The sequence below is a fragment of the Sus scrofa genome, chromosome 3 (genome assembly GCF_054392235.1).
Source record: "Sus scrofa isolate SSC_HxYL_T2T_F1_AM1 chromosome 3, Sscrofa_HxYL_maternal_Yorkshire_Landrace_v2.0, whole genome shotgun sequence".
Classification (NCBI taxonomy): Eukaryota; Metazoa; Chordata; class Mammalia; order Artiodactyla; family Suidae; genus Sus; species Sus scrofa.
The window spans coordinates 8,772,793-8,790,946 of NC_139385.1; the positions used below are offsets into that span (position 1 = coordinate 8,772,793).

General features: G+C 56.5%; 2 protein-coding genes, 1 long non-coding RNA gene and 1 pseudogene across 8 annotated transcripts in view; 1 reads left to right on the top strand and 3 right to left on the bottom strand.

Moving 5' to 3' along the window:
- Positions 1–2,280, bottom strand: part of LOC110259888 (uncharacterized) — a 25,622-nt gene extending 23,342 nt beyond the window's left edge. For both annotated transcript variants that reach the window (XR_002342304.2, XR_014839605.1), the window contains exon 1: positions 2,161–2,280. This is a non-coding gene — a long non-coding RNA (uncharacterized LOC110259888). The remainder of the gene's footprint in view (positions 1–2,160) is intronic.
- AP1S1 (adaptor related protein complex 1 subunit sigma 1) lies at positions 1,569–8,095 on the top strand. Of its 3 annotated transcripts, none has more exons than XM_085016010.1 (5): positions 1,569–3,319; positions 3,432–3,610; positions 4,198–4,306; positions 5,990–6,127; positions 7,345–8,095. In XM_085016010.1, exons 1-5 carry the CDS (start codon positions 3,302–3,304, stop codon positions 7,390–7,392), a joined length of 492 nt encoding a protein of 163 aa, XP_084872136.1. In that variant the 5' UTR covers positions 1,569–3,301; the 3' UTR covers positions 7,393–8,095. The 3 variants fall into 3 exon arrangements, with proteins under 3 accessions (XP_084872136.1, XP_020941917.1, XP_084872137.1); XM_021086258.2 differs by having other exon boundaries at positions 1,569–1,654; XM_085016011.1 differs by having other exon boundaries at positions 1,886–2,177.
- Positions 8,096–9,399: 1,304 nt separating this feature from the next.
- VGF (VGF nerve growth factor inducible) lies at positions 9,400–12,130 on the bottom strand. 2 transcript variants are annotated; one of them, XM_085016007.1, is made up of 2 exons: positions 11,933–12,130; positions 9,400–11,421 (listed from the first exon to the last, which is right to left on the bottom strand). In XM_085016007.1, exon 2 carries the CDS (start codon positions 11,399–11,401, stop codon positions 9,548–9,550), a length of 1,854 nt encoding a protein of 617 aa, XP_084872133.1. In that variant the 5' UTR covers positions 11,402–11,421; positions 11,933–12,130; the 3' UTR covers positions 9,400–9,547. The 2 variants fall into 2 exon arrangements, with proteins under 2 accessions (XP_084872133.1, XP_084872135.1); XM_085016009.1 differs by lacking the exon at positions 11,933–12,130 and adding an exon at positions 11,591–11,677.
- Positions 11,966–18,027, bottom strand: LOC146404379 (uncharacterized; annotated as a pseudogene). The gene is made up of 3 exons (XR_014839871.1): positions 17,979–18,027; positions 16,683–17,218; positions 11,966–12,152 (listed from the first exon to the last, which is right to left on the bottom strand). The product of XR_014839871.1 is annotated as an uncharacterized LOC146404379 (transcript).
- Between the last annotated feature and the right edge of the window lie 127 nt (positions 18,028–18,154).

The following is an 18,154-nucleotide window of genomic DNA, read 5'->3' on the forward strand; positions in this document are numbered from 1 at the left end:
GGGAACTCCAACCGTTACTTTTTTATATACAACCTTCTCCTCTCCCCCATGAGCACACTGTATTGTCTTGTCCTCTGCCCTTCTTACCCGATCCCATCCCTTCTTCTCACTCCATAACGATTTACCCTTTCTAACACTAACACCTTGCTTTATTGATATAATTCTTGACCTAAAAAATAACACCAAGAGAGTTCAGCCGACATCACTGGCAAGACTATGATACAGGCAGAGGAGAAAGGGAAAAGAAAAAGAAAGGAAGAAAAAATAGTAGAAGGAAGAGGGTGGAAAAAGCAAATAGTCGTAATCCCTACCCAAATCAGGTGTTTACAGTGTGTCAGATATATACAGCCTCAAATCAGACTTGCAGGGTAGGTAATGCTATCTTCGTTTTTAAAATGAGGAAAGGAGGGTTAAATGATCCACTTGAGGAGTTCCCTGGTGGCCTAGAGGGTTAAGGATCTGGTGGCTTGGATCTCTGCTGTGGCGAGGGTTGGATTACCTGGCCTGGGCACATCTGCATGCTGTGAGAGCAGTACCCCCCCCCCCAAATGACCCACTTGAGACTATACATCAAATAAGAATCAGAGACCAGATTGCATCCCAGGTGAATTAGGCCCACCCTCTGGCAACTAAAGCATATTACCTCCATAACAAAGAGTAAAGGAAAAAGAATACAAAGTGGAGACAGGTAGGACCTTACCAACAACTGCTTCAAGTGCTGCTCATAAATAATAGCACCATTAATTTCCAAGAATTATCTAGAAATATGCCATTTTTTCAGCAAGTTTGAGATTTTCTTACCTATTTATATGCAAACTCCTTTACACACACAAGCATACACACTCAAACATGCACATCCTCAGCCAAAAAGCTTGTATGACAATTCTCATCTTTACACTTGTGTCTGGGTTACAACTGACCCTTTCCTAGCTTTGATTTATGCTAACCTTTTAAAATTTTCTCGACTTCTTCCTCTTTTGCCTTAATTCATGCTCCCCCCCTTCCTTACATCAGTTTTCTATCAGCCCCTCCTTTTTCTTTTATTTCTGGTCTCTCTCATTACCTACAAATCTCTCTTACTTTGAGTGTTGCATCTAGCAGGTTCTCAGTAGATATCTATTTTGAGCTCCATACTTTTCTCAAGCTTGCCCCCCCCCCACCCTTTGTCTTCGCCTTTCTCATCATTCTTCCTTCCCCACAGACAGTTCCCACCTTGTTCCCTCTCAGTCGCCCACGCCCCTTCCATTAAACCACCCTACTTCCTCATGAACTCCAGCGGTCATCTCACCCATCTCTCACCCCTTTTCCCGCCTTTTCCCCCCAAGGTTCCAAAGCGCGAGGACCTCATTGTCCTCCTCCCCCGTCCTCCAACCAGCCCACAAGACAGCCTTGTTACCATGACGACAGAGCTAATCAAAGCTGAAGTCGAGGACCTGGTTGCCATGGCTTCCGCTTCTCCGCCCCCCAGCCCCGCCTGCGCGCCCTGCAGCGTTGGCGCCTGCGCAGTACGCATCGCATGGGTTCTCCGTGCCGGGGCGGACGGGGCGGGGCTTCAAGCGTGAGGGAGGGAAGGAGGCGAAGGGATCTGAAAGGGAGTGGAGCTGGCGCCTACGGTGGCTGAAGAGGGACGCGCAGGGCCGGAGGCTGCAGGATGGTAGGCTGTGCAAAGAGGGAGGGGAGGGGGAACCGAGGGGCGTGGGCTGCACCTGCGGGGGTCCTGGGGGGCCGCCCTCTGTGTGAGCCGTTTCCTTCCCTCCGGTCCTCAGAGGCCTTTACTTATCCGGACGGGTGGGCCAGCCGGCCTCGAAAGGAAGAGCAGCTGGAAATGGCTTAAGGGCAAAGGGGCGGGGAGGGGGCACATTTGTGGGGTGAGAGGGGGGTGACTAGGGGGCGGCGGGACTGGCCCGGGCGAGCGGGAACGCGCGGGTCGCGAACCCAGGGGTCCCGAGCCCTGCCACAGGGAAGTCGCCTGAGGAAGAGCGGCACCGGGGCCTGTCGGAGGAGGAAGGCAGAGGGGGGTCTCGGGTCACCCAGACTGACTGTACCCGTGCAGCCCACAGAGAAGCGGCGGCCGCCGGCGGGGAGGGCCGTGTGTGTGGGAGGGGATAGTTTCCGGGTGTGACGAGGGGACGTCCTGCCGCGGTTTGCCGCCCTGCTCACCTAGAGGCTGGAGTGAGGTGGGAAAGCCAAGTGGTCTCGAGGTTTTGCTCTCGGGGACCCAGCTTTTGGCTCCTCGGCTCGCGTGCTCTGGCCTCTCCGCCCCCACCTCATCCTCTTTCCGGAACCCAGGCCTTCCGTCTTCCTGCTGCCCGGCCCACCCCCCATCTTAGCGGAGCACGGCTCCCTTCAGCCCCTCCGTGGCCCTCCCACCACGCTAGCAGTGCTACCCCTTCCCTGCCAGCAAAAAAAAAAAATCGGTTCTCTTGAATTCTGATCTTTAGCCTGCTAGTGTTGTTCCACATCCCCAGGATTCCGGCCCTGGGAATGTACACGGAGACAAGAGCTAGTGGGTGAGGGAGATGACTCCAGGTGTGACCCAGACCCCTGGAACTGGGAAGCTGCCGGCGGGGTTTGCGGGGTTTACGGGGTCGAGGGTTCTGCACTCTTCCCCACTCCACCCTCTTGCACTTGTTCCACAACATTCCCTAGGGGAGCCACTCTGAATGGCTGTGTCCAAACTGAGGAACTGGAAGGGAAATTGGTCACCTGGTATCTGGGGAGGTGTGGGCGTTGTAGCAGGTGGCACCCTGAAAGGAAGAAAAGAGGAATCTCAGAGGCCAAATGCCTGGGTGGCTGAGGAGAGAGGAGGGTGGAATCATGTGCTGACATGAAGGAGACCCTGGGGCATAGGCCTGGCACTGGCGGGCAGTGTGTTGGGGACATCAGCTAGGGTATCTGGCTGGGATGGGGTGTTGAACTGAGGTAGCTTCTCGAGGGATGAGATACCTGATTTCAGCTACAGGCTACTTGTCACTGTGCTAGCATTTTACCCACTTTTGGAAAACATGATTAGGAAACAGAAGATCAGGGAATAATAATAACACCTAAGGTGTTAACGTGCTCATTTCATGCCGGGCACTGTGTCATTTATCAACTCTCTTCATCCCATTCAACAACTGTGTAAGGTAGGGACTTTTATTATTTTCACCTTACACACCAAGAAGCTGAAGCCCAGAGACATAAAGTAATTGCCCAAGGCAAAGTACTCAACTAGTGGAGCCAGGATTTGAACCCGAATAAGAGACTCAGAAGCTCTGACACCTGCTAGTGGAAGCACCTAGGCTTGACAGCAAGGGCTGACATGTTGGAGAAAGGAGCTGTGAGTAGAACCGTTAGTTGGGATGAGTTTGGGGCTGCGTAGTTATGGAGGAAACAAGCTCAGAGAACCAAATCTCTGACCTTCTGCTCTGACTCTCCCCCTCCACCCCCAGATGCGATTCATGCTGCTGTTCAGCCGGCAGGGAAAGCTGCGGCTGCAAAAATGGTACCTGGCCACATCAGACAAGGAGCGAAAGAAGATGGTTCGGGAGCTCATGCAGGTTGTTCTGGCTCGCAAGCCCAAGATGTGCAGCTTCCTCGAGTGGAGGGACCTCAAAGTCGTCTATAAGAGGTGACTTCCCACCTGCTCTCAGTCCCACCTGTTTCCTGCTTGATTGGGGTCTGGCTATGGGTTCACATGGCTGAGAAATAAGCAGTCCTTAGATCAGGGAGAGCTGAGAGCTAAGGACCTCTGGAGGCCAGTGGTGAACTCCAGCCACCTTGACTGAAATTCTGGTTCCCTTTTGGTTTTGTCCAACCTGACACCTATTTCATGCACCTCCCTCTGTCCTAAAGGTCCGGTCTTGTCTGTTGGGCACGTCCCTTGCAGCCTCCTAGATACTGTGCCACTTTCCCAACACACAGGCACAGGCACACACACCCTTTCCAGTTCCTTCTCAGAGCAGGTGGATTCGTTGGCTCAGGTTTTTGCTGAGTCAAACTGAACAGGTCAGAGGGCAAGAGGGGAAGAGCTTGCGTCTTTGCCTGCGTTTGTGAGAGGATCTGAGAGGCTGAGGGAATTGCTATGTGCATACCCTGGCCCCACCTCGCCAGTGTGCTATAGGGGCGCACACTGGGAATGAGGGAAAATGGGAGGTCTGGGTCCTGAAGCCAACCCAGCAGCCCTTCCAGCCATCCCTCATGTGCCCCTGTCCTCAGATACGCCAGCCTCTACTTCTGCTGTGCCATCGAGGGCCAAGACAATGAGCTCATCACACTGGAGCTGATCCATCGATACGTGGAGCTCCTGGACAAATACTTCGGCAGTGTAAGTCTCCCCACCCACCACAGTTTCCAGCCAGCCCTGCTTTCTGTCCAGCTCTGGGACCCTTCCAATCTCTGCCCTGGAAGACTTAACAAGAGGTGAAGCTGGAGCAGTGAGAACTGTAATTAATCTCCCCCTTTAAGCCTTAAGCCTATTAGCCATGCCCATTAATCAGCTCTGGGGGGGGTATGTGGGGGAGGTGGGGCGTGGGGACCGGAATCTGCCGCTTAATCTGTCCATCTAGAGCTCAGTTCAGACTTCTCACACAAGGACAGGGGCTTTGCTCAGATTTTTTCAGTGGGTTTTTTTTTTTTTTTTTTTTCTTTTTTTTTTTAGGGCCACACCCACAGCCTGTGGAAGTTCCCAGGCTAGGGGTTGAATCGGAGCTACAGCTGCTGGCCTACACCACAGCCACAGCAATGCCATATCCGAGCTGCGCCTACAACCTACACCACAGCTCACAGCAACGCCGGATTCTTAACCCACTGATCGAGGCCAGGGATCAAACCTTCGTCCTCATGGGTTCTAGTTAGATTCGCTTCCACTGAGCCATGACACGAACTCCTATCAGTGGTTCTTGACCATTTTTAATTTTTGGCCACCCCTCGCTCGGCCTATGGAGTTCCTGGGCCAGGGATCAGATCCGAGCCGCAGTTGCGACCTGTGCCGCAGCTGAGGTGACACCGGATCCTTTAACCCACTGTATTGGCCCAGGGATTGAACAAGTGGCCTGGTGCTCTGGAGACACCATGGATCCTGTTGCACCACAGTGAGAACTCCTGGAGAGTTTTTGTAAAATGGTGATGCCCCCAGAGGTTCTAAATTAACTCATCTGGGCTATAGCCTGGCTACTGCCAGTCAGCTCAGATCTTAGATGGGGAATAGTAACAACTCCATAATTTGTTTTCCACTTAACAATTTAAAAAGTGCTTTCAGGTGCCCTTGTTTGCTTCTCATTCCATCCTATGAGTGGGTGTTGGTGTCTTCATTTTCAGAGGAGAAAACCTGAAGATCAGAAATTAAATGACATGTATGGCTAGCTGGTTAGTGGCAGAGCGCTACTTGGAACTCAAGTCGTTTACCCCATCTTCCAGGATCTCCTTCCCTGCCCCGTGGCCCAAGGAGGGAAGCTAGCCCAACCTCTGGTGGGAACTATGTCACGTATCTGGGAGGAAGGCAACAAGGGTCAAGGTCAAAGGCAACTGTGGGCAATTGACATTTCATCACAGAGGGAGTTCCCATTGTGGTTCAGCAGTAACAAACCCAACTAGTATCCATGAGGACGCAGGTTCCATCCCTGGCCCTGCTCAGTGGGTTAAAGGATCTGGCGTTGTTGTGAACTGTGATGTAGGTCGCAGATGAGGCTTGAATTCCACGTTGCTGTGGCTGTGGTGTAGGCCGGTGCCTACCCTGGGAACTTCCCTATGCTGTGGGTGTGGCCCTAAAAAGCAAAAAAAAAAAAAAAAAAATTCATCACAGAGAAAGAGGCAAGAGAAGGTGAAGGAAAAGCTGAATTAAGGACTGGGGCGTAGGGATTGGGAGCATGTGGACCTGGAGCAAGAACCCAGGGTGGAAAGGCGTGGTCATGAAGTCCGTGGAGCCATTGGGGGGGCGGGCGTGGCCGGGGTGCAGGTGAGGTAGGAAGGCACCTGGATGCTCAACTCTGCCGGCTCCCCCTCCTCCCAGGTTTGTGAGCTGGACATCATCTTCAACTTTGAGAAGGCCTACTTCATCTTGGATGAGTTTCTCATGGGGGGGGATGTCCAGGACACGTCCAAGAAGAGTGTGCTGAAGGCCATTGAGCAGGCGGACCTGCTGCAGGAGGTACGGGCCTGGGACAGTCAGGAGGAAAAGTGCCACATCCGAGGGTGTCCTTCCTACCTTGGACACCTTGTCTGCCGGCCCCAGCTGCCCCCTTCCCGCCACCACCATGGGGTCCCCTTCCCTGTGGCACCTGGCCCCCAGGGCGCCTTGTTGGCCAGCTTGCCCTCAAGCCCTAACTGCTGGGATGGGAGAGAGTGGGGGTGGCAGGTGGTCCACCTGTGCCAGTTCTCCCCTCCTCCCAAGACCCAAGGTATCTCATCCCAGCCAAACTGCCCTTGTCCCACGCTTGGCATGTAGGGTTGCTCAGAGGATTGGGGGTGGGGACATGTGATAGGTCCTTTTTCTTCCCTGGTGTCTCTCTCTCTCTCTCTTTTTTTTTAAACACATGCATACTCAAAGCCTCTGCTTCTCAGAAGCAAAATTTTGCTCTGGGGATTTGGGGGCTGCTGTTGAGGGTGCCTGGCTTGGTTCTCCCTGCCATCCGGGCGCCCCCGCCCTCACCCTATTACTGCCTGCCCCCTCTCTGCTATGCCACTGCTGAGCCTTGGTGCAGGGAGATGAGTCACCGGAACCTGCAATGATGAGCAAGCCGGCCTGAGCTGGCTCTGAGGAGGGGGAGAGATGGGGGGCCTTGTCCCTGCAGTAGGAGAAAGGGCAGAATCCAACTTGCCACCTCACTGGTCCAGCTCCCCCATCACATACACGCACCCTGTTACTAGTGCTCTGCCCAGACCCCAATGACTCATCTCTCTGCAGTCTGGTCCACCTTTCCTCAGGGACCCGATGCCAACTTCTTACTCCCGCCCCCCGACTCTGGAAAAAAAAAAAAGGTCCCACCCAACCATCTGCCACCCTCATTCCTGAGAAAGCAGGTTTCCCAGCCCCTGGTCCCAGTTTTACTCCTTTCCCCTTTGGATACTAAGGCTGAGTGCCCTGCTCACCAAGCTCCTGGCTTTGGGTTCTCTGGGTGGTGGTGGACTCAAGCTTGCCACGTTTGGCTCTAGGGGTGGTCCCTGGAGGCTGGGGCGCTCCCCTGAAGGGTCCTTAGCCCATTTAGCCAGGGGCTCACATTGGCTTCTCTCTCCCCTCCCCATGTCCCTTTGTGCTCCCCCTACCACCCATCCGTCCTGTGATTGCTGTCCGCCCACCCCCCTCTCCCTCACCCCCTGTCTGCCTTTCCTGGTGTCTGCGTCACCCTCTGTCTGTCTCTACCTTAGGAAGATGAGTCGCCGCGCAGCGTGCTGGAGGAGATGGGCCTGGCATAGCCCCCCCGCCCGGCCGCCTGGAGATGTGGGGAGCTGATGGAGAGGCGGGCGTCGGTGGCCCTTTTCTTGGTGGGACCTGCTGCCTCCCCTTCTTGGGCCTTGAGCTGTGGGCTCAGGACCCTCAAACATTCCCTCCCTCCCATTTTCCCTTTTCCCACTGAAGGTTTTAGGAGCTAGGAGGCAGGAAAATGTGACCAAGACGGGGGTGCTATTTGGCTTTCACTCCCTGCCTTTGAAGAACTAACGTCACCCCAAGCTCCCTCCCTCCCCCGGCCCATAACTGTAAATATATAAATATGTCAGGTTAAAGGGAAAAGGTTTTCAGGGCTCTTCTCTTCTCCCTGCCCCATAAACCTACCTCCACCCCTCCCTGCAGCCAGCCAGGGCAGCCTCTCTGCCTGGGAGGGGGACTTCTGTGTAGTGAGAGGGAAGTCCTGTTCCCTCAGCTGCCCCCTCCCCTTCCTTCTTGGCTGCAGTAGGGCCTCTGTCCACTTCCAGGGGAGGAACAACGTAGTTAATTTTTTTCTAACCTTTGCCACTTCGAGGGAAGGGAGGGCTGGGGGAAGGGCAGACTTTATAGAAGCCTGGGCCCTGTCCCTCCTTCACTCGTGTTCTGGGTGAGGCAGGAGCTAAGGGGGTGGGGTGGGGAAGGTGTCTGACTTTATTTCCTTTCCTCTGAAATAAAAGGAAAAGCGTTTCTGGACTTTGCCTGGCTCAGACTCTGTGAAGGAAGGCATGGCTTCTGGGATCAGCCAGGGCAGCAAGGGAGCACGGCCCATTCCACTCATCCTCGAAACCAGGATTGCCAGATTTAGGACCAAGAAAAAAAATTATAGAGGACACCCCATTCAGTTTGTTATGGTAATGAATAATGTTTTTAGGATAAGTGCACTCTATGCAAACATATCCATTGTTTATCCGAAATAACATTTAACTGAGGGTCCCTGTGTTTTACCTGGCACCCCTCCCCCAAACAGACTTGTGAGCTCAATGCCTCACTGACACTGACCTTGACCACTGACCAGGGTGCCTCTAGCTCCTTGAGCTGCCCACAGACAGGGAGGAGCAATTCCTAGGGACATAGTTTCAATCCTCTAAGGTTTCTTTGTGGAAGATGTTATTCACCTGGTTTAGTTTCATTTGAGGAGAGGACTCAGGAATTTGTGGGTACACCCTGTCCCCTATGCTTAGAGAAGGCTTGAGAAGCCGCTAAAACCAGAATGTTTTCGTGACTGCCAACCCTTCCTCCCCATATTTCTTGCGAAGTATGTAGGACCAGGGAATTTAGGAAGCAGTTAAGGGAGGTGGGTGGATAAGGTGGAACAGGAGCCCTGGGTAGCCACCAGCACTGGGTAAGTGGCCCTGAGATCATGCAAAGAATTTCCTAGGTGACCCAGAACTGAGGCACCTTATCCAGTCTGCATCTCTCTGCCAGGCCTTGGGGACCTGTGATTTTAACTCCCCCCAAAACTAGAAGTGGAATTTAGGGTTTCCTAAAGGTTGCCAGCCTTTTTCTACCCTACAAATACGGTTTGAAAGAGGTTCATGTGGGTACTGTGGCTGGCGCAGCCCTCACCGCCCCTTGGGAAGGACCACGCAGGCCCAAGGGGACGGGTGAATAACCGAGAACAAAGTCCTAATAAAATAGTCACTTTTATTTCTTAGCAAAACTATTTCCTCCGTGAGGGGTATTTACAGTAGAGTAGGGAAAGAATGGGGTAAATTCACAGCGATCGAGAGAGGGCGGAGAGGCTCTTGAGAGGCCCAAAGAGCGGGAGACAGAGTCTTCACACAATTAACTGGAAATGCTTTTTTCGGTTTCAGACCGGGACATCCCGAGAGGGACTAGGTGGGGACGGGGGCCCCGCCGGGGCAGGGAACTCGCACAAACTACCCGCCCGCCTGTGCTGGCCCCGGGACACCCGTGAGTGAGTTTGGGGATTTCGGGCTTCCGACCCAAGGAGAGAGAGGTCTGATAGGTCCCGGCGCGGCCCGGGGGCGGGGCGGCGCGCTGGGCGGGCGGGGGCGGGGCGGGGGCGGGGCCGGGCGGCATCTGAGGGCGGGGCCGGGCGCATGCAAACACCGAGAGGGGAGAAGAACGACACGGAGGGGGGGCTGGCGCGCGCGCGGCGCGCGGGGGCGGGGCCAGGACTAGTCAAGGGCGCCGGAGCAGCACGTGCTCGATGTAATTCTCCAGCTCCTCCTGCTCCTGCAGCCGGCGCTCCTCAGCCTCCGCCTCCTCCTGCGCGCGCCGCGCCTGGGCCTCCCGGCCCGGATAGTGACGAGGAGGCGGCAGGGCGTGGTGGTAGTGGCGGCGGCGCGAGGCAGCGGGCGGCTGCAGTGTCCGCGGCCGGATGTAGTTGGGAAAAGGGTGGTAGGGCCCTGGAGGAAACACCTCGTCCTCCTCCCGATCCCAAGGCGGGAGCACCTCATTCCAGTCGGGCAGCTCGTCTCGAGCCGGGGCAGGGGCGGGGGGCTGGGGCTGCGGGGAGCGGGCATGAGCGGGGGCAGGGGCAGCCCGGGGGGGCGGCACAGGCTCGGGTGGGGCGTTCTTCTTCCGCTTCCGCTTCTCTTCCACCTCCTCGATGATGCTGACCACGTCGTCGGCTGGCAGGTGGAGTTTAGTGGACAGCTCAATGAGGCTGTCAATAGTCTGCGGGTCCATCTCCTCGTCGTCGTCGTCCTCCTCCCCACCTTCCTCTGCCCCCTCAGCCTCCTTTCGTCGGTGGCTGGGTGTCTCCTCCTGGGAGCGCTTGTCTTCGGCTCCGGCTTCCCCGTCCTCCTCCTCAGCGAACAGTAGCGCGTTCTGCCTCGCCCTCTCCGCCTCCTCTGCCTCCGCCTCCGCCTCCGCCGCCTCTTCATCCTCTTCCCCCACCCTCTCCTCCCCGCCGCGTCTCTCCTGCTCCGCCTCCTCCTGCTCCCTCTCGCTCTCTCGCTCCTCCTCCTCCTGCTGCAGCCCCCGACCCCCCAGGCCGCGCTGCCGAGCCCCGCCCTGCAGCAAATACTGGAGCAGCAGGTCGGAGGCGAGGTCGGCCAGCCGCTCTTCCTGCGCCGCAGCCTGCCTTGTGGCCTCCGCCTGCCGCCGCCCGGCTTCTACCTGCGCCAGCCCTTGTTGTAGAAGGCGCTCCCCCGCCTCAGAGCCGCCCAGGAGTGAGGTCTCCGGCCGGCGCGCCTTGGGGAAGGGAGTGCCCAGGCCTTGGTACGCCTTGGATAAGGGTGCCAATGCCTCACCTAGGTGTGTTTTGGGGGAGGGCACTCCTTCTCCAAACTGGTGGGCTTCGGGAAGGGGCCCGCTCTCGGGCATACGCGCCTGGAATTGCGGGGGAGCCGGGGGCGGGAGGGGTGCGCGCTCCGGGACGCGCGCCTGGAACTCTCCCCAGGAAGCGCGCCATACGCGCTCCGGCCCGGGGCTCTCCAGGTTGACCCGGGTCAGCGTGTGCGTGCGGGTTTCCGTCTCTGCTGCCGCCGTCTCTTGCTGGCGCTTGGCGCTGCTCGGACTGAAATCTCGCAGTTCCTGGAGTAGAGAAGCTAGCGCCTCGAGCTCCTCCGAGGGGTCGCCTGCCTCGGGACCATTCTCCTGAGTCTGAGGGCGAGGGGGGGCCGCGGGCGCCTGGGTCTCTGGCACTGGGAGACTGTGGGTCTGGCTGCGCACGGTCTCGGTCAGCAGAGCTTCTGATGCTTCTTCCTCTGGTCGCTGCTGGGAGCCGTCGGGCGCCGGGGGCGAGGCTGGGCGGTCGAGTGCCTGCAGCAGCACCGCGGCCAGCGCCCGGGGATCCACACCCTGGAAAAGCTCTCCCTCGTCCTGCGGCTCTGAATTTCGAGCGGCTCGGACCTCTGGGGCGCTAACATCCTTTGGCCCGATCACTGCGTCCCCAGCTACTGGCTCTCTATTTTCAGTGCTGAGGGGAGGTTGCTGAGCCTCAGGGTGCCCCGAGGGTGCTGCCCCCAACCCCTTGGGCAGTAGAAGGAAGCAGAAGAGGACAGAAGCCGGCAACCTGGGCGATTTCATGACCAAAGGACTGCCGGAGACTGAAAAATAGAAGGGACCAAAGAAAGAGAGGGTTTCTGTAAGAATTTTCCGCTCTCTGATTTTATATTCCCTTCCCCCACCTTTAGTCGGGAAATCCAGGGCTTCCCTCATCCCCCTAACCTTACCCAGAAGAGGGACGATTAAGAGCAAAGGAGGAAGATACTGTACCGATCTCTGGAGTCGTGTAAATGGGAAAACGCCTGCAACCCTCTCTCTCCCAGTGCCTCCTCGCCCCCTTCCCTGAGCCATCTCACTGCCAGCGCCCACGTACTAAGCAGCAAGGATACGGAGGGAAAAAAAAATCTCTGCTCCCTCCCCACAGGACTCCCCGGATGGTGCGTGGGCGACTTCAACAGCAAGAGAAAAGCGGCAACTCCCCCATTTACCAGGGACCCTTCCCAGGGGCTCCCCGCACTGTTTTCAACACCCTCATCAGGGAGGGGGGAGAGAGAACCCTCCCTCATGCCCAAGGCTGCCGGGGGTTTGAGGGATGGACAGCACAGTATTTACCAGCTGGAGTCACGATGCGGGAGGTGGAGAGGAGGGTCGGGGCGGGGTGGGGATAGGGGAAGATCGGGACGCGTCCTCCTGGGCCCCGAGCGGTGGCTAGGATACGAGCGGTGGTCGAGGTCTGGCGTCCAGTGGGCTGGGCTCAGCTGGGTCCGCGCGGCTCCGGGAGACTAGCTCGCTCCGGCTTCAGCACGCTGGACAGCGCCCGCGCCGCTGCCGCCTTATAAAGAGGAAATCAGGGGTCACGTGGGATGGCCCCGCCCAATTGACGTCAATGTTCATTCATGGGGAAGCGGGCGGGCGCCTAGAGGCGGGAGGACGCCCAGCGATTGGAGGATGCATGCCTCTCTCGGCCTGCGCCTGCGCACTGTAGGCTTCGGTTGGAGGGGCGTGCGCTAGCCTAGCACCAGGGAAATGAATGAATGAAGGAACGAATGAATGAAATGCTGAGGCGGGCGGGGCAGGGGGGCTTTGAATGAATGAAGGAGGGACCAGGAGAAAAGGATGAATGAATGAATGGCAGAATGAATGGAAGGGTGGATGCAGAGACGCTGCAAGGCGGGAGGATGGGTTACAGAGCAACTTGCAGCCGCGCGGGAGCCCCCTGAGCAGAATAGGGTGGGGGCACTTCCCTCGTCGGACTGGGCCTCAGTAGGAGCTCCATACTGGGAAGGGGGAAGATAAGGATTCCAAAGCTGAGGAGGGGGCCACACTCCCCATTCTCTGACTGCACGGTCCGTGGGGAACACGCCCAAGGACGGCGTGAACCTGAGAGAGGAGGGACAGTTCTGTGCGCCTGCGGGCACTGTCCGCGGATCTGCGATGCGGGGTGCGGGCTCTGGGCTGGGGCACTTGGGTGGATCATGCGGTTTGGGTAATCCAGTCGGAAAGGGTCGGAGTCGGAAGAGAAAGGGAAAAGATTGATGATGTGTGTGCCTCTGTGTCGTGTCTGTTCATGGTCGGTGCGTGTCTGAAGAAAAAGGTGTGTCTGTCCTTCTGTCCAGCTGGCTCTGTAGTGTAGGTTGGTGCTCCCGCTGTACCCCTTTTCAGACCACCTCTCCCACCACCCTCCTGCTTCTCCCCCTCCCGCTGCTACTCCCCAAAGGACATTTGGAGGACGAAAGCAGACCAGGTGGGGAGGGGGTTGCGCAGGTGTGTGTGTGGGGTGACTCAACTTCATCTCTCTCCACTGCTTAAAGAGAAGGTTTGAATGCGTTGCGGAGGATGGAGGGTGGGAGTGAAACGTCAGAGATCGCCTATCTCTGCCACCAGACCCCTGGGCCGCATCTTCTGCCAGAGGGGTTGGGGTTGGGGGCTTGGACAGTTAGAGGTTCGGGGGGAGGGATGGGGGGGCGATGACGCACAGATTGCGCAAAGAGAATCCATCAGCGAGCCGGGTCCAGTGAAGGGAGACCAGCCGTGGGCGGGGGCGGGGGGGGGACGGAAATGGGGAGGGGGCAGGGAAGAGGGGAGGGAGGCAAGGGGAGAGGCCACTGCAGGAATGAAGGGGAGGGAGGGAGGCCGGAGGGGGCTGCGGTGCAGGCAGAGAGCTGTGCGGGGGCGTGGGCAGGGAAAGGGGGGAGTGGAATGACACACACCAGACATACAAGAACTGCGGACACAGGGGTGCCCCTGGGCACACGCAGGGCACCCGCACCCTAAGACTCTGGAAACTGGGATCAGGGATATCTGTCAGAAGCTCCAAGACTCTTTCGGAGCCAGTCCTCAACCCCTTCCTCATCTCTTCCTAGCACTGACCCTCAGTCCTCTCCCTCTCCCTCCCCCGCTCACAAACACGCGCGCACACACACACACACACACACACACTCACGTGCTTTCCCTCTATAGCCAGCAGTGGCTTCTCGGTTCCATCAGTGGCTCCACTTTCCCAGAAGAAAGCCCATCAGCTCTGCGGGGAAAGAGGTGGGGAGGAGTAGAGAGAGAGGAAAGAGAGAAGAGATAGGGGCAGAAGAGGGGGGAAGGCAGGCAGGCATCTGGAACAGGTAGAAGGAACAGGCTAAAGGAGGAAAAACAAAAACAAAAACCCTGAGACCCAAGGTGACAGTGAAGATGCTAATGAAAGGAAGGGGCAGCAGACCTGAGACTGTGACTCACCCCCCCCAGTTATCTAGGACCTCCCCCCTTCCCCTGTGTGTTCCCCTCATTCCTCTTTCTCCTCCCATCTCCCCTTCATCCTCCCAGCCTGGTTACTGAGAGCAGTGGAATGGGGAGGGGGGGTCACGTTACCTTCCTGAGGAGGATGAATCAGAGAGATGGCTCAGACATCTGGTGGGGGGAGGGGAAGCCATCCAAGAGAGAAGGAAAGAGGGAGGGAGCAAGCGAGGCAAGGGGGGCAGACTGAAAGGCTGATGGGGCTAAGAGACCAAGTAGGAGATGAGGGAGACAGGCTTCTAGAGAAACTGTGTTCCTATGGGCTTGTGTATGTGCACACATAGGTATATGTGCATGTGTACATGCATGTTCGTGTGTGCGTGTACAGAGATTAATGAAACATATGGTGGGGAGACTGGGAGGGACCAATTGTGTATTTAATCAGATAGAGTGAATGGGTAGGATAGTGTTCTAATTTAAATATGTAATATTCTCTTCCAAACTGTGGGGCTGTGTTTTTGCCTGTTTCCAGGCGTCTGTGCATAAGTGTGAGTGTGTGTGGATCCTGATCCCTCTATGTGCCTGTATACCTGTGCAGATTGGAGTCTGAATGCCTCCAGTCTGAGCACCTGCTGGTGTCTGAAAAATGTGCCTTGCTTGATGCGTCAGTAATATGTGTGTATGTACCTGCGTGTCTTCGTGCATATCTCTGGGTCCCTCCAAGCCTGTTGATATTTGTTAGAGGTTCGGTGGACTTCTGTGTGTTTTGAACTTGTCTGTTGATCACCCGTATTTACCTTCGTCTCTAGATTTCTGTGCAGGAAAGACTATCCCAGCCACTCATCTGCAGCCCCCAAATTCACATCTTGCCCCCTTGTTTTTTAGAGTATTCTCTCATTCCTCCATTCTTCCCCAGTCCTTTCTTTCTCCACTCAGCCCAAAAGTCGAGGGGAGCTTCTCAGAAATCAACATCCCAAGAGTCTCGGTCATTATGGCATGGGGGAGGGGACGCCGAGGTCGATGCCTAGGATAGTAGGTTTGGTGATTCCACAATCTGGATTATGTGTGCATGGACTCTAAATTTCTGGATCTGTTTCTGCCTTTCTCCATGCCACTTCCCCGCCTGGGTCAGCTCATTCACACACACCCCACCTCTCAAAGATGTGCTGTGCCCTCCATACCCTGCTGCCTCTAGGAGCTTCTGGAAAAGAGCTGGACTAGGGACAGGTTCCTAGGATTAGGGAGAGGAAGGAGATGGCAGGAAAGGAAGAGAAAAGAGAGCCAGAGCTGGAAAGGCAAAGCTGAGATGAGGACCAGAAGAGGACTCCTGGCGTTTGTATAAATCCATCTCTTTGTCTTTGTTCCTGAATCTCTCATACTCTCCAGGAGGGCAGTAGGAGAAGATGGGGTCCAAGCAAGTAGTGAGCCAAGCTGAAGATTTGGAAAACCAGGGCAGGGGGGCAGAGTACTGGGTCTTCTCCCTCAGAAGGCTTGGGAAAGAAAAACAGGAAAGGGGCTTGGGGGACCCCACAGCTCACGTCCCCTCTCTTCCTCCCTTCCCCCCAACTGGTGACTCACCTCTGCAGCCTTTCAATGCGTCAGCGATGGGGGGGACATGCAGAGAGGAGCACTTTATGAGAAAGGCAGGGGTCTTCACTTTGAATTGAAAGAAGGTGCTAAAGGACCCCTGGGAATGGCCCCATGAAGACACATCATTGCCCTGTCCCCTGCCCATCCCAGTTTCAGAGGGTGGGGAGCCCTGGGAAGGGGACTAGGAGAGGGTTGGGGGCCACTGGTGGGTCTGGGAATGATGAGTGATAGGAAAAGGGTGCTCACCCTGAATTTTAGTGCCGGGGTCCCCTTCCCTCATACCCCACCCACTCTTGGGTGGGGGAGGGGAGACCCAGCCAGCGGGGGAGGGCAAAGCTGCAGAGATGAGTCACCAAGCAAGGAAGAGAGAGGGAAAGAGACAGAGATGAGGAGAGACACAAAGAGAGACAGCCACTGGAGAGACAGAGAAAAGAACACAACACACACACACACACACACACACACACACTCGCACACACCATGTAGGTGGTATCCACAAACTAACAAGAGAAAGGAAATCGTGTACTTCCATAATCCTGAAGCAGCCTCCTCTAAAATCCACCTGTCTCACACACACACACACACACACACACACACACACACACACACACATACATCACTATCATTCAGTTACATTGATATTCTGAGACACACCCACTTACACAAACACAATGTCACACCTAGCCTAGCAGAGTCACCCAGACACATGTTGAAGATATGACCAGGGTAATGGAGAATCACATTGAAAGCCCTTGATTCCTGTTACACGGGATGGTAGGAAGGGGTAAAAGCCATGAAAGAATGTAACTTCAAAAATCGAAGACTCACACACCTTGCACACGCGATGATACACACAGTCGCTTGCCTCCCCATCCACACGTACATAGTAACGTATCAAGCATCCTCCTCATCAAGAAGCCACTTGGAGTACCTGATTCTGGGGTACCCCAGACATGTATTCCAGAATATATACCACCCAGACACCCCCTAACTCGTACACACATGTGCAGAAATGCAGACACACAAAGACGCCCATGGACACACTCACACGGACGAAAACCACCTTGCGCTGCCTCGCCCGCGTCCGCACGCGTCCTGGCGCCCCCGCGTGGTACTTTTCGAGATCGCAGTCTCCGCCGCTCCGGAGCTCAGCTCCCGCGGGGCGGCGCCCAGGCTCCCTCCACCTCTTCACCCTCCGCGCGGTGCCCACCCAGGAATGGGGAAGGCGAGAGCGCTGGCCGCCAGAGAGCCGAGGGCGGGGAGTTAGACGCCTGAATCGTGGGAATGAGGGAGGCTGGTCCTGGATGCCAAAGGGAACTTGCGAGAAGAGCAAGAATTTGGAGAGCAGCGGACCCCCGGGTCCAGGGGAAAACGAGGCCCCGGGCTATTCCAGGAGCCGCGCTGCTGCCCGCCTCTGTTCTGAGCGAGCACTTCTTTCCGCCGCTGGCCTGGGGTGGGGGTGGGGGCGCGCAACGGCCAGCAGCCCTCCCCAGCTCCCCTCCAGGAAGTCATTAGCCCCACTGCCACGGGGCTTAGAGATCCTCTCTAATACAGGCTGCAGGGGAAGCGGGGAGGACAACGCATCTCATCCCTCCCCACCGAGAACTGAGACCGACACAGACGGTGGGCTAAGGGCCCGTTTTATTGCAGCACGGCGCTGGTTGAAGACAGGCAGGAGGGCAGCATGGCCAGGCGCAGGAGGCAGCCAAGCCAGACAGGGCAGCAGAGCCGGAACTGGGGAAAGTGGGGGAGCAGCAGCTGTCCCCTTTGTCCACCTCCTAGCACCCTCCTCTGCCCGCGTCTTTGATTCCATCCCCAGCGAACCCTGTGCTCACTGTCACCGAACCCCTGTCACCTATCCATTGTCCAGCAAGAAGTCCCTGCTACCACTGTCTCACACGGTGAGGTTCCGGGGCAGGCTCTGGGCTCCGGACACCTGGGTTCTAGTCCCTGCTGGGCTCCCAGTTACTGCGAGCAACTTGGAAGTTACTTGGGTCTTTCTGAGCCTCGGCGTCCTCCCTCTGTGAGATGTGAGGATCCCGTGTAGGAGACATCACTGTGCCAGTGCAGCTGCTACTACTTGCATTTAAATAGAAGACGTCAGAGTCCACAAAAAGCATAAAGGAACTAGAGAGGACGGGAGGGGTGTCCGGAAATATCTGGAGGTGGGGGTTCCAGTTTTGCTAGAAGGCAGCCTGGTTAGAACCCGGGGACAGCCTTGCACCAGGCGGAGGGACCTGCCCTCCACCACACCAAGCTGTCCACCCAGAACCCTCTGGGTCACAGGCCGGGTTCGGGCCCGGGTTGGGAGCACAGGGGAGGGAACCTACAAAATAGCACCAACGTGGAGTTGGAAGAGACTCCTGAGAGGAGGCAGCCTCAGAGAGGTGCATCGCCCGAGCGTAATCGGGGACCAAATGAGGGTGAGGCTTTATCAATCTACTTCCTTTAGGGGGTCTTTCCCCTTGTTACACACAAGGTTGGGTGATGAAGAGGTCATGAGGAAGGGGGAGGGGAATG